General features: G+C 40.3%; 1 protein-coding gene across 1 annotated transcript in view; it reads left to right on the forward strand.

The window, feature by feature from the left end:
• The first annotated feature begins 774 nt into the window (after positions 1-774).
• The window catches only part of LOC124368363, a 32275-nt gene continuing 19533 nt past the window's right edge, over positions 775-13516 (forward strand). Inside the window, exons 1-2 of the mRNA XM_046825646.1 lie at positions 775-914; positions 3167-3348. Coding sequence (XP_046681602.1) covers positions 775-914; positions 3167-3348 — 322 coding nt within the window. The remainder of the gene's footprint in view (positions 915-3166; positions 3349-13516) is intronic.

A 13516-nucleotide genomic window follows, 5' to 3' on the forward strand; every position in this document is an offset into this window, starting at 1 on the left:
TCTCAACATGCTTGTCCATATCACGTGACGCAGGTTCTATCGCAACTCGATATCGTGGGGGGGGGGGGGGGTGGAGAATTAAAACAAACAGTTATAGAAAAATTTTATTGTGGCGAGTTACTTTTTAGATTCTCTCTGGACGCTTTGTTTTACGTAAAAGCCCATCTAACTAATAGACCTATTTCCATACAGATACTAGTACTGTTAGTACAAGTTATATAAAATTTGGCTCGGAAGTTAGTTCTAACCTAATTTATATACACCAACTATTTTGGAACAAGTTAGTTTAGTATTCTAAATATAATAAATCTTTTTTTTCTGAGGCAATCTATTGGAACAACACAAAGGATCTTATTAGCTTAGTGAAAACGGTATGACAAACGAAACGTAACTTCGAAATACAATAATTTTAATTTTAATATGTCATAAAATATTTATTTAATCACAATTCATTCATAGTTTAACGATTAATATATACTTTAAATTCATACAGAATTTATAGTATAAAGTATGTAATTGCAAATCGTTACTCAACTCTGTATGGTTCACCATAGTACATTTTGTATAATACGTTGCATAACCTATTTACTGTTAACAATAATGTTATTTGGTCGTACATTGAATGAATACGTATACGATAACATTAAGTATGGTAAATATATACAAAAACTTCGCAGTGTGGTGGTACAGAGGGGGGGGGGGTCGAGCTAAGATCCAGTTAGAAATGTATGATGTTCATTGTAAGCATTTGAGAAGGTAAAAAGCTTAGACGAAATGGCACTCTCATCCTCGAGGGAAACGAATAAGTACCTGCTGTTGTGTCTGATGTTAGTTAACACCCATAAGAGAGTGGGGGAGGGGGGGGTTGTGGCCGGGGGTGGCAGTGGAGTGGGGCTCGACATCATTGCCACAGAGTGGGAATATTACTTCTTCGAGGGAAATAACGAAAAAGCTAACAAACTTGATAAATTTCCCGCTGAATTAATGCTCACAAACTGTTCCATTATATATGAACTTACACACTTTGTTTCTATAAAAATTCGTAATTAATGTAGAGTTAAATACTGCAAATATAGTGTCTAACGTTATAGGAGTCCATTTGTAAATTGTGTATAATAACAGAACTGTAGCTGAATTTAACCCATATAACGTCAATATTCTGCTGGGGTTCAATATAAACACGTAGTTTACAGTACTCATGCCGTACTACTGCATTTTTCTAGCTGTTATCATAACTGTATACGAGATAACAGAGAGCGACATTTCGCTAGCTATAATAATGTGGTTTTTTGTATATGGATATATGTTAATGTTATTTGTAATAAAATGTGATATAATATGTTTTTCTAATGACTGCCCAAAACTACTTAAAGTTATCGTCTATCATGTAATAATTGAATCGATAAAAATTACATAGTAAAATTTTGTCGCTTGGTACATATTACATATTGCTGTAACATTTTAAGAAATAAAAACAATGAAAATATGGCCATCAAACTCTAAACACTAAGAAAAATTCTCTCAGAAGATTTTGATAATTATTGGGATAATAAGTATTGAGTTACATAGTTTTGGTAAAACGTCATGAGTCAGGTAGTTGTGGTAATACGTCTTGAGTCAGGGTGTTGTGGTAATAAGTCTTGAGATAGGTAGTTGTGGTAATATGTCTTGAGACAGGGTGTTGTAATAATACGTCTTGAGACAGGGTGTTGTGGTAATACGTCTTGAGACAGGGTGTTGTGGTAATACGTCTTGAGCCAGGGTATTGGTAATAAGTCTCGAGACCGGTAGTTGTGGTAATACGTCTTGAGACAGGGTGTTGTGGTAATACGTCTTGAGACAGGGTGTTGTGGTAATAAGTCTTGAGATAGGTAGTTGTGGTAATATGTCTTGAGACAGGGTGTTGTGGTAATACGTCTTGAGACAGGGTGTTGTGGTAATACGTCTTGAGACAGGGTGTTGTGGTAATACGTCTTGAGATAGGTAGTGTTGGTAATACGTCTTGAGACAGGGTAGTTGTGGTAATACGTCTTGAGACAGGGTGTTGGTAATACGTCTTGAGACAGGGTGTTGTGGTAATACGTCTTGAGACAGGGTTGTGGTAATACGTCTTGAGACAGGTAGTTGTGGTAATACGTCTTGAGACAGAGCGTTGTGGTAATACGTCTTGAGATAGGTAGTTGTGGTAATACGTCTTGAGACAGGGTGTTGTGGTAATACGTCTTGAGACAGGGTGTTGTGGTAATACGTCTTGAGATAGGTAGTTGTGGTAATACGTCTTGAGACAGAGTGTTGTGGTAATACGTCTTGAGACAGGGTGTTGTGGTAATACGTCTTGAGACAGGATGTTGTGGTAATACGTCTTGAGACAGGGTGTTGTGGTAATACGTAATAAAAAATTATTGGTAAAACGTTTTGGTAAAAATTGAAAGAGTTTACACTATAGATGCGCCTTTCGTGAGGTTTTAATACATCCGATTGTAAGCAATAACGTAGCCAGGAAACAAATTTTTGGGGAGGGGGTGGGTCAAGACGACTGACATTTTCCCGTAGTGGACAGAAAGTAAGTCAAGTGCAGTCAACTGGTCACTCCCCATTTTGTTCCTTAATAAGTGATTGACCCGTTTCAATGCTGAGAAAGATCTTTCAGCAGTACCTTTCAGTAATACTGAACTATAAATAATAACAATCATTTGCTAAAAAAGTAATTAAAAATATGAAAAATTAGGGAGAATGGTCCGGACCCCTTGGATTCCCTCGCTGGCTACGTCCTTGTTATAGTCAATTATATTACACCCTACGATAACGATATTTTTTCTTTACACTCTATTCTATAGGCATAGAGTATAAAAGACAAATATCTACAAGTATCTACCAGGAGGGTTTCCGAATTTCCAATGTATCTTAACAGCTGGTACTAAAATACACATGCACGCCTCAGATAGTCATTATCAACGCACTAACCAACGTAATATTAGAGCATTTGATACAGCAGTCACTAATCAGACTGTATTGGTACAATTCTCGCCAGTTGTAACAAACCATCTTTCCCGATTTCTTTGTCAATACCTAGAGCGTGGTGAGTCCTTTTACGCGAACAAAAGGTAAACGCTTCTCTCGGAGGGAATTTTCGCCGCGCAGGAGGGAAATTGTGAGGTTCCTGCAGCAGCCGCAGGTGTGGTGTCGGCCGGAGACAGTCGGTGTCTGTTGTCTGTCTGCTGTGCTCGTGTCTGTTGTCTGTTTGTCTGTATCCGTCTGTCCTCCCAGCCGCCACCATTTACTGCTGGCTGAGCTCCTCTACTCCTACGGCACGACCCAGCTATGTCATGCCTAATGGAGGGAAAAAGGGTAAATATGTCCAATATAATATTAAATATGTCTTCGCCCGTATATCGTGTTTACGTCCATCCGTATATATAACTTAGTTCGCATAGTTAATATATTTATCAATGTATTTTATAATATAAAATTAACGGTTAATTTGTTGTAATTTCAATGGCCTAAGCTTATTTTGCTTATCGGTAATGAAGACAAGAATTGTCGATCTTCGTTAATTATCTACAAATACAAATAGACTATTTATGAAATTTCCATAGGTGGTCTGTAAGGTGAATAGAATATCCGTTTTAAACTACGTCTTGTTTCAAAATCTTAAAGATTACAATCTTGAGTAAACTGAGATGGGATCGATAGGTGACCCGCCATGTTCCGTGTTGGGAGGATGTTCATGTAAACAAACAAACGATCTCTCTGTGACAGCTTCTCAAGGACGTTGAAAATATCGGATTTAAGTAAATTATGCTTCTTGTGTAGGTGTAGAGGTGTAGAGTAGTGAGTACAGTACACAGGTCATGGTCGAGTCGATAGTTGGATGATTGGACGAGGCCATCTGTGGGGAAATGGGGTCTCCCCGATATCCCGTGGGATTATCGTTTATACCCCAAGGAAACTAAAAGTGTGCAGACTCACTTTTATTTCAGAATTTGTCAATTGAAGCAATGACTGTGAGACATGAGTGCAAACATTACCGGTTTGAAAATTGGATATATAATTTTGTACCGATACTGATAATGATTAGATATTTTATTGTAAATTCAAAAATCGATTTGGTTAGGGCAATAACAAACTGTATAGACATAACATCTTTACAATAACTTTCATTTATAGACCGCAAAATAAAAAAAGTTTATCGCTTAACGAGTTATTCACCTACCGGTGTTAAAGATGAAAATGTGAGCAACTTTACAACCATGTCCAAATAAAAACGGTTGAAAATAAAAATAAACATGTTTAGAGTGTATACATGATTATAGCTTAATTTACAGCTTATACAGTATTAGCCAAAATAAACAGTAGGTACCGGTACTGAAATGGTAATATTTTATTATGGTAAACACAGTAACATTACATATAGATTTTACCAATAAATACAAGTCAAAGGAAGCAAAATCGGTTAAACTCGGGTATTAACATGTTCAATATGACCTCCGTTCAGTTTTAGACAACAATCGTACCGTTCTTGTAGGTTTTGCATAATTTTTATGAATAGGGGTTGTTTAATTCTCGTAATACACATGGGGTTTTTTTCTTTGAGTTGAACGATGGTAGATGGTGGGTCCTCGCGGAAAATGTTTTCTTTCAACATTCCCCAGACGTAGGCGTCCGGTGTTGTAAGATCGGGGGAGTGAGCTAGGTAAGGAACGTTTGTTATTTATAAGGGAGATGAGACGGTTGCCAAAGGTTTATTGGAGGAAAGCAATGTTGTTAACGGCAGTGTGACTGGTTGCGCCATCTTGCTGGAACCACTGTGAATTTAACGGCAGGTTTTCTAACGACAAAATCTCCTGAGGTCTCTCACAAAACGATCAAGAATGGCCCTATATCGATACTGATTTACAGTAAGAGTGTCTCCATTGCTGCCTTCAAAAAAGTATGGTCCCACTATCCCACTATAGACCTCCCAGACACAGCGCACCAAAATGGTTACACGCTTACTATGCTGTGGCCTCTCTACAACAATGTCAGGACGTTCAAATCCAAGGAAACGTGTTGTCTGCTTGTTTATGAAACCATTAAGGTGGACACGACATTCATCTGTAAACCATACATCACTCAGAAACTCAGGTTCTTCATACCATATTGCTAACATTGAAGCACAGTACTGAACTCTGACTAGTTTGTTTCTACAGTTCAAAGGTTGTCTGTCCAGTTTGTATTCTGTAGGGAAAACCACCAATGTTTTTCAACATTCTTCGCATAGACGTAATGCTAATATTAAGTTTAAGAGAAGCTCGCATTAGGCTTATTTTCGGTGACTGTAAGACTTGCTGCAACACTATTCCGTGGTTTTCATTTGTACAGACAGTAGTTGGGCGACCTGAAAAACCCTTTCGCTGTGTTAAAACACTAGGTACCTGTTCTTCAAATTTTTTCAACAACACTAAGAATCACAGCATTACTAGGCGGGTTTTTGTGGAAATGTTCCTGAAAACGTAATGCAGTGTATGACAAGCTTGGCCCACCCGCACGTCCAATATCGTATGAGCGAAAATAATGCGTTACAATAAAAACTTTCTCAGCCGTTGTTAGCTCCATGTTTGCAAAAACGAACCTCAAATAAGAAAGAAGTAATGAACAATCCTCCTCCGTAGACTAATGGTTATAGTCTCGGCTCTCTAACCGAGAGATCACGGGCTCAAATCCCAGGTCCAATAATGTACTTTGTACTTTAATAATAATAATATATATAAAAAAAGCAGCACTTCGAAGCCGAGTAGCTGACGCTAAGGCTTAAATGACATTAAAAAAACTAATGAACCCAAAGCCGTGGCAACAATCGACAATTGAATCAGCTGATCGAGAAGGCAACTACAGCTGATTCAGTTTTAGTACTGTTTATTATGGCTAATACTGTAATTTCAATGCTTACAATGATTACAAGACCGATTGTATCAGTTTGTATTAAAATTATGGGAATTAGAGAAGAAGTGATGGAGACCTAGTACTGCTGATCACACATGTGGGATGTTTAGCACCTGTAGCTCTGGTGGGCATCTTATTCCGCCCAGAGAAATTAATACAACTACCCCCACTGTGCGATCATCGTGAGACAAACTTGGCGCTCTGAAATTCAGTGGCAGTCAGTGCCAAGATAATCGTGCACGATAATTTATAGTATCAGCTAGTTTATAACTCACTAACTATTCAATAACACACAGAGATCGTATCTGAATCATAGCCAGAAAATGTATAAAGCCACTCCGCACAAATTGTATTGTTGACTTCGGACAAAACGCCGGGAAACCTCTTTGTGCATATAGTCTTAAAAGGACCCTTGCGCTCCTTCTAGAGTGACAGGATATTCAGGGTGGCAAGGTTCGGGGTAGGGGCCGCCTCCTGTCGAGATCCACGAGGGGTGATAGTGGGCACTATATGGCAGCCACGTTACCTTGGAAGAAGGGGAAGCCAGCTCTGCTCCAGTCAGAGCAGGTAGGGCTGGCAAGCCCATGTATCTAGGCTAGTAACTACCTTTAACACTTGGGAGTCACAACAACTCCAACAATCTACTTCTACAGTAGTCTGAACATCGATCTACGTTTGCACCTCAAAACATCGAAATTTGGAGTTAGTGATGTGCCGCTCCCAGACAACCATAAGGTTGCTCAGATTTAAATGACACATCGGTTATGCTGTACCGAGTGAAGCTTCAACTGGAAGGTATAAACCTGCCAGAAGTGAACCTTCCGCCGTATATATACAGAATCCCGTATGATACCATTATCGACCATTTGATGTTTGTATCATAATCTGTGTGACGCAGCATTGTATCACACGCAGTATCCGATACACAGCAGCCGGCACGGCACAATCCTTCAGTGTCGTCTTTTCACATAAAACACGTTCTTGCCAAGAAGCTGGCATCGAGTGTGAGCGGCTAAACTCCATCCCATCCAGAATTTCGAAGAAAAATTTATTCCGCCCAGGGTGCTGCGGTTTTGAGGACTGACTACAGTAGTCTGCCATCGACATGTCCTGGAGGTGTCACTATCACCACCACCCAGGGTGCTGCGGTTTGAGTTGTGGCTGTACAGTAGTCTGCTATCGACATGTCCTGGAGATGCCACTATCACCACCAGCCAGGGTGCTGCAGTTTGAGGACTGACTGTAAAGTAGTCTGCCATCGACATGTCCTGGAGGTGTCACTATCACTACCACCCAGGGTGTTGCGGTTTGAGGACCGACTTACAGTAGTCTGCCACCGACATGTCCTGCAGGTGTCACCAACACCACCACCCAGGGCGCTGCGGTTTGAGGACTGACTGTACAGTAGTCTGCCATCGACATGTCATGAACGTGCCACAACCAACACCACCCAGGGCGCTGCGGTTTGAGGACTGACTGTACAGTAGTCTGCCATCGATATGTCATAGAGGTGCCACTATCTCCACCACTCAGGGTGTCGCGGTTTGAGGTCTGGTTGTACAGTATTCTGCCATCGACATGTCCTGGATGTGTCACTATTACCACCACCCAGGGTGCTGCGGTTTGAGGTGTGGCTGTACAGTAGTCTGCCATGGACATGTCCTGTAGGTGCCACTTTCACCACCACCCAGGATGTTGCGGTTTAAGGACTGACTGTACAGTAGTCTGCCATCGATATGTCCTAGAGGTGCCACTATAACCACCACCCTGGGTGCTGCGGTTTGATGTCTGGCTGTACAGTAGTTTGCCATCGACATGTCATGGAGGTGCCACTTTCACCACTACCCAGGGTGCTGCGGTTTGAGGACTAAGTGTACAGTAGTCTGCCATCGACATGTCATGGACGTGCCACAACCAACACCACCCAGGGTGCTGCGGTTTGAGGACTGACTGTACAGTAGTCTGCCATCGATATGTCCTAGAGGTGCCACTATCACCACCACCCAGGGTGTGGTGATTTGAGATCTGGTTGTACAGTAATCTGCCATCGACATGTCCTGGAGGTCCCACTATCACCACCACCCAGGGTGTTGCGGTTTGAGGTCTTGCTGTACAGTAGTCTGCCATCGACATGTCCTAGAGGTGTCACTATCACCACCACCCAGGGTGTTGCGGTTTGAGGACTGACTGTACAGTAGTCTGCCATCGATATGTCCTAGAGGTGCCACTATCACCACCACCCAGGGTGTGGTGGTTTGAGATCTGGTTGTACAGTAGTCTGCCATCGATATGTCCTAGAGGTGCCACTATAACCACCACCCTGGGTGCTGCGGTTTGATGTCTGGCTGTACAGTAGTTTGCCATCGACATGTCATGGAGGTGCCACTTTCACCACTACCCAGGGTGCTGCGGTTTGAGGACTGACTGTACAGTAGTTTGCCATCGATATGTCCTGGAGGTGTCACTATCACCACCACCCAGGGTGTTGCGGTTTGAGGACTGACTGTACAGTAGTCTGCCATCGATATGTCCTAGAGGTGCCACTATCACCACCACCCAGGGTGTGGTGGTTTGAGATCTGGTTGTACAGTAGTCTGTCATCGACATGTCCTGGAGGTCCCACTATCACCACCACCCAGGGTGTTGCGGTTTGAGGTCTTGCTGTACAGTAGTCTGCCATCGACATGTCCTGGAGGTCCCACTATCACCACCACCCAGGGTGTTGCGGTTTGAGGACTGACTCTACAGTAGTCTGCCATCGACATGTACTGGAGGTATCACTATCGCCACCACATACGGTGTTGCGGTTTGATGTCTGGCTGTACAGTAGTTTGCCATCGACATGTCCTGGAGGTCCCAACTATCACCACCACCCAGGGTGTTGCGGTTTGAGGTCTTGCTGTACAGTAGTCTGCCATCGACATGTCCTGGAGGTCCCACTATCACCACCACCCAGGGTGTTGCGGTTTGAGGTCTTGCTGTACAGTAGTCTGCCATCGACATGTCCTGGAGGTCCCACTATCACCACCACCCAGGGTGTTGCGGTTTGAGGTCTTGCTGTAAAGTAGTCTGCCATCGACATGTCCTGGAGGTCCCACTATCACCACCACCCAGGGTGTTGCGGTTTAAGGTCTTGCTGTACAGTAGTCTGCCATCGACATGTCCTGGACATGTCACTATCACCACGTTTTTGTCACTAGGAGTAAGGGTAGCCCGAGACCGAACTACTCGTGTCATTGCTCAAATAACCTGGAGATATATAATAATCTTTGTTGCGTACAGACAATGAACAATTTCATTGCAAACGTCAATAGAGGAATGTAAGGAAACACACAATTTAAATTATGTTTGTAAACATAACAACGTTACAGGAGTTACATGTTGAATAGTTTTCAACATCACAAATTTGTATTTGGAACAACTGCCCCATAATCAAACCCCCCCATAGGAAACAGATGTAGATCAGATAGTAATAGGCCATTTTTAGATAATGATATAAAAGATTTGCAACCTGCCAAGGATGGTGAAAGCCAGATAGGTGATGCCTTGACTAGTCGAGAACTGTATTGTTTACAGAGCCGGTAGAGACTTTATAACGTGCACTGCCATCGCTCAACCCCCAACACAGAGCGATCAAGAGCTGCCAAACTTCCCATCACCAGTAGACCGAGTACAAACATGTTTGTTGACTCTGGATTAGCTCAACGTTCAGTAGCAAGGTTGCAGCTAGTAGTTTCGCTGGTACCAAAAGCAAATCTATCTTTCTTCTGATTTTATTTATTAAAAGTACTATCGACCGGCCTTGATGAACATATATCCAGCGCCTAAATTCTCGAAAAATTAAAATAATGATGCAACCCAAAACTATGCCCTTATACCAATTATTAATTTTATTGGCTAATTACTGAAAAAGCCTCTCTTGCAGTTAATAAGATAGATCAGAGTTGGTTTGTCCACATGTCCAACAGCTGAGCTACAATGTTAATCATTTATCACGAGCTTCTTCGCAACAAAGATTGAGGCTTTGAAGAAACTAATCGGAAACTGTGTCGGAGTACTGACAGAATGTTATAATTTGTAACAGTAAATTCAGTTATAAAATCCAACATAATATGTAGCCTACAGATCGTATATGTAATATCAACATATATTTTAAAAAACAAATACTGAAAGGCTATTTTCATGGAGTACGGACTTTTTATGAAGGAAAGAAATTTCAGTTCGTATCAATATTGTTGTATGGGCTTAATTTTTCAAAATGGTACTTTTTGGCGAGAGCCGGCCTCAGTCTGCCCGTCTTTACTGACATTAGACGATCATCATATTAAAACCCTAATTGATACTTGTAAAACAGTACAAAGGAAACTGGGATATGCATTGAAACTCACGCCGCGCCGTATCTAACAAAGACAAAAATTCCGAAACTTGTGTAATCGCGTCTACTTTCGGATGTTTACCGAATACGAAAGTCCGGAAGAACATTGTAATTTCCTGGGTCTAAATTTCTCGCCTGTTTTCACGTATAATCTCGTGAGCCACAGACACCCCTGAGATAGCTGCTGCTCGAACTCTGCAAGGCTGCGTGCACGATCTTTGCGTACAGCCTGTCGTTCGTTTTCCACGAATCTTGGACCCTCCGGTTTCCGACACCACCAAACACTTAAGCGTGACACATTGTAATTACCCACTCACTATTTATTTGCCTATTTCAGTGCAGAGACTCACTTACAAGATTACCCTTTCAGTTATTTATAGACTCGTCTCATGTCCCCATGATCTGGATGCAACAGATGCTCCAGTCGTATCGACCATCGTTTTTACTCCGAAGTTCCATCGTAATAAAAGGAATAACTTGTTTATGCCTAAATACAAGAAAATGTACCAATACTTATGGTGATACTAATGATACTAATGATAATACTTCTTTGTTGACGTCAGTTTTCGATTTTTGTTAGAGTAAACGGTACTTAAACGGTGCAGACCACGTTCCCAAATCGTTCGTTTTCTCCGATGTCACATCATGTTTGGATCTGAGGTTCGGAAAGTACCGATCGTAAATGCCCCAGCTCGTCAGTGTGGGCTGCGGTAATCGACACTCGTAAAGGTTAACTTAACTTCGGTACTATTAGTAACATATTTATGATGACCTGATCTAAACCTACTTGTAAATAGCATAATAACAAGTAGTAAGTAGGGACAGAGTGGTCTCCAAATAATACCAAAGTACCGAGTGAACCTTTTACATGTAATGATTTATTGACAAATAAAGATGTTTCAACTTTTGAGGAAAAGGAGACGATTGGGAATATTGACAAACCGAGGTAAGAGAATTCGTTTCACTCATAGATGTTCCAATTACAGGACTCCGCGCAATGTGTCTCAACAAAGGAACTGCGTGGTCGGCTCCCACTCCAGCGATCGCAGTTTAACTGAGTGACTAACAGAGTGACAGATCTCCCCCTGAGTCACACCCACGCTCTCGACGGGTTGACTGGCCGTTTGAACCATTTACATCCCCCACCCACCACCTCACCTCCCATCAACCCCCGATGGTGGCAGAAAAGTACTAGACGAAAATATGTCCATTAAGCGTGGTGATTCGTCAAAAATGTAATCAAAACATTTTTAATAGATAACCAATTCCAAACAATTAAAAAAAGTTTTCCCTCTACGCATTTGACATCTACGAGAGACGTTGTTAGAAACCCCATTATTTAAATTGTATTTCACAAAGAATCAAATAACTAAGAACTTTTATGCAGATTTTGTCTGTGCTATTTCCATCTCCATATATTACTGGAATTTAGAGGCTTATTAAAAAATAAGCATTTGCTATTTTTGTGATTGCCAACAGTGGGGCTATGTGCCACAAAAAGTGAATGAAAATCGTCAGAGAATAGTTTTCAGGAATTGTTGTTTTCAACCCAAATGTACATTTGGGTGAAGATTGAAAACAAAAACATTTTTATAAGTGAAAAATTCCGGAGGTTAATTTGGCACCTTAATCAGCGTGCCAAATTTGGTCAAAATCAATCATAACCGATCCCTACATATAGGCGCTTGAGCAGTAAATTCAATTTTCTTTCCCTCGGCGGCCTCAAAACGAATATTTTTCTGATCTGAATTCAACTAATTAGCACCGACTTCTATACTATGGGGAACAAGTAAAGATAAAACATTATAAATAAACGTAATCACGCGGCTCTCTTGAACACAGATCGCGTCATGTAAACAAATACACAATCTCTATTACTGTTTTTAAATCTTTTTTCTAGCGAATTTAGAGAAATAATTTATATAAGATTAATTGCGAATGAACAAAATGATTGGTATAAACAAACAACTTGTTGTGGAGCAACCAGTGCAGTATCATTATTCCCTGAAGCCCCCCCTCACACCCATTACACCCCCTCACCACGCCCACACTTTCCCTGCCCACGCCAGACTTTCTTGTGCAATAATCCCGACTCACAATTGTCTCTAGAAACGTGACAGCTTTCTGTCCTCTCTTTCAAGTGGTAAAAATAATATCAATTACAAATTAGAAACGTGACAAATCAATAATTGCAAATGATACAAACTTGTGTTTTTTAATACACCGGAATCATTATTTGTGTATTAAACCTGGTTTTGTCATATTTTGCTTAGTTAATAATTTAATTTTCAGGTATAATTAATACGGATTAACATAATTATTATTCATATTAATTTTGTTTTGTTTGTTGAGATTTTGGGCTTTAACTGTAATGTGTCTGTGAAGCATTTTTTGAACTTTGTGCTGAGTACTTGAATGTGTTCCCGATTTTGTTTGGGTGTCATAAAGATTAATAATTTTTTTTTTTCAAATTAGTATTCAAATTTCAAGTATTTGTCAAATTTTAAATTTATAGCTCTAAAGGCAACTTTCGTGAATACAGAACAAGTAAAACCAGATTACTCCATGTGGAATTAGATACATTTAAAGTAAGATTAATGCAATTTTGTAACCGCGGGAAAATACTGATAAAGACAATGTATCCGTATCAGTATGAGTTATAGTTGTCACACTTTTCTATACATTTATGACGTACTGCAATTATATTTTTTAACTTCTACACATAGTTAAAAAATTAAATTATTTTAAATATGTTTTCTTAGACATTTTTTAAAATAATTAACACAATATGTCAGTCCCTCAAGTCGACTTTCATACACATATTGTAAAACGTTCATGTCCTGACACCTTCACCCATGTTTTGTTTGACCTGATTATAAGATGTTCGAAAGTTCTGCTTCAAATTCCTACCACTCGTGTAATAGTAAAAAACACAGTCTTTTGTTTCTACTGTCTTCAAAAATGGTATCTGGAATGAGGCTGTAATCAAAATTTTCTTTAAAACAACACTTCAACTGTAAACCGATTGAATATTCTCATGTTTCTATTTTGCCCTTGAGAGGTTAAATTGAAAACAAATTCTTGTATATGCTTCCAGCACGAATAGAAACAAAACAGGTACCTGGAGCAGTATCATCTTCAGGATTATTAAAAACTTGGAAAAAAGAGTTTGAAACTCTCAGAGTCTATAACAATCACCCCGAAGAAAATTATAATTGA

The sequence above is a fragment of the Homalodisca vitripennis genome, chromosome 8 (assembly GCF_021130785.1).
Source record: "Homalodisca vitripennis isolate AUS2020 chromosome 8, UT_GWSS_2.1, whole genome shotgun sequence".
NCBI lineage: Eukaryota > Metazoa > Arthropoda > Insecta > Hemiptera > Cicadellidae > Homalodisca > Homalodisca vitripennis.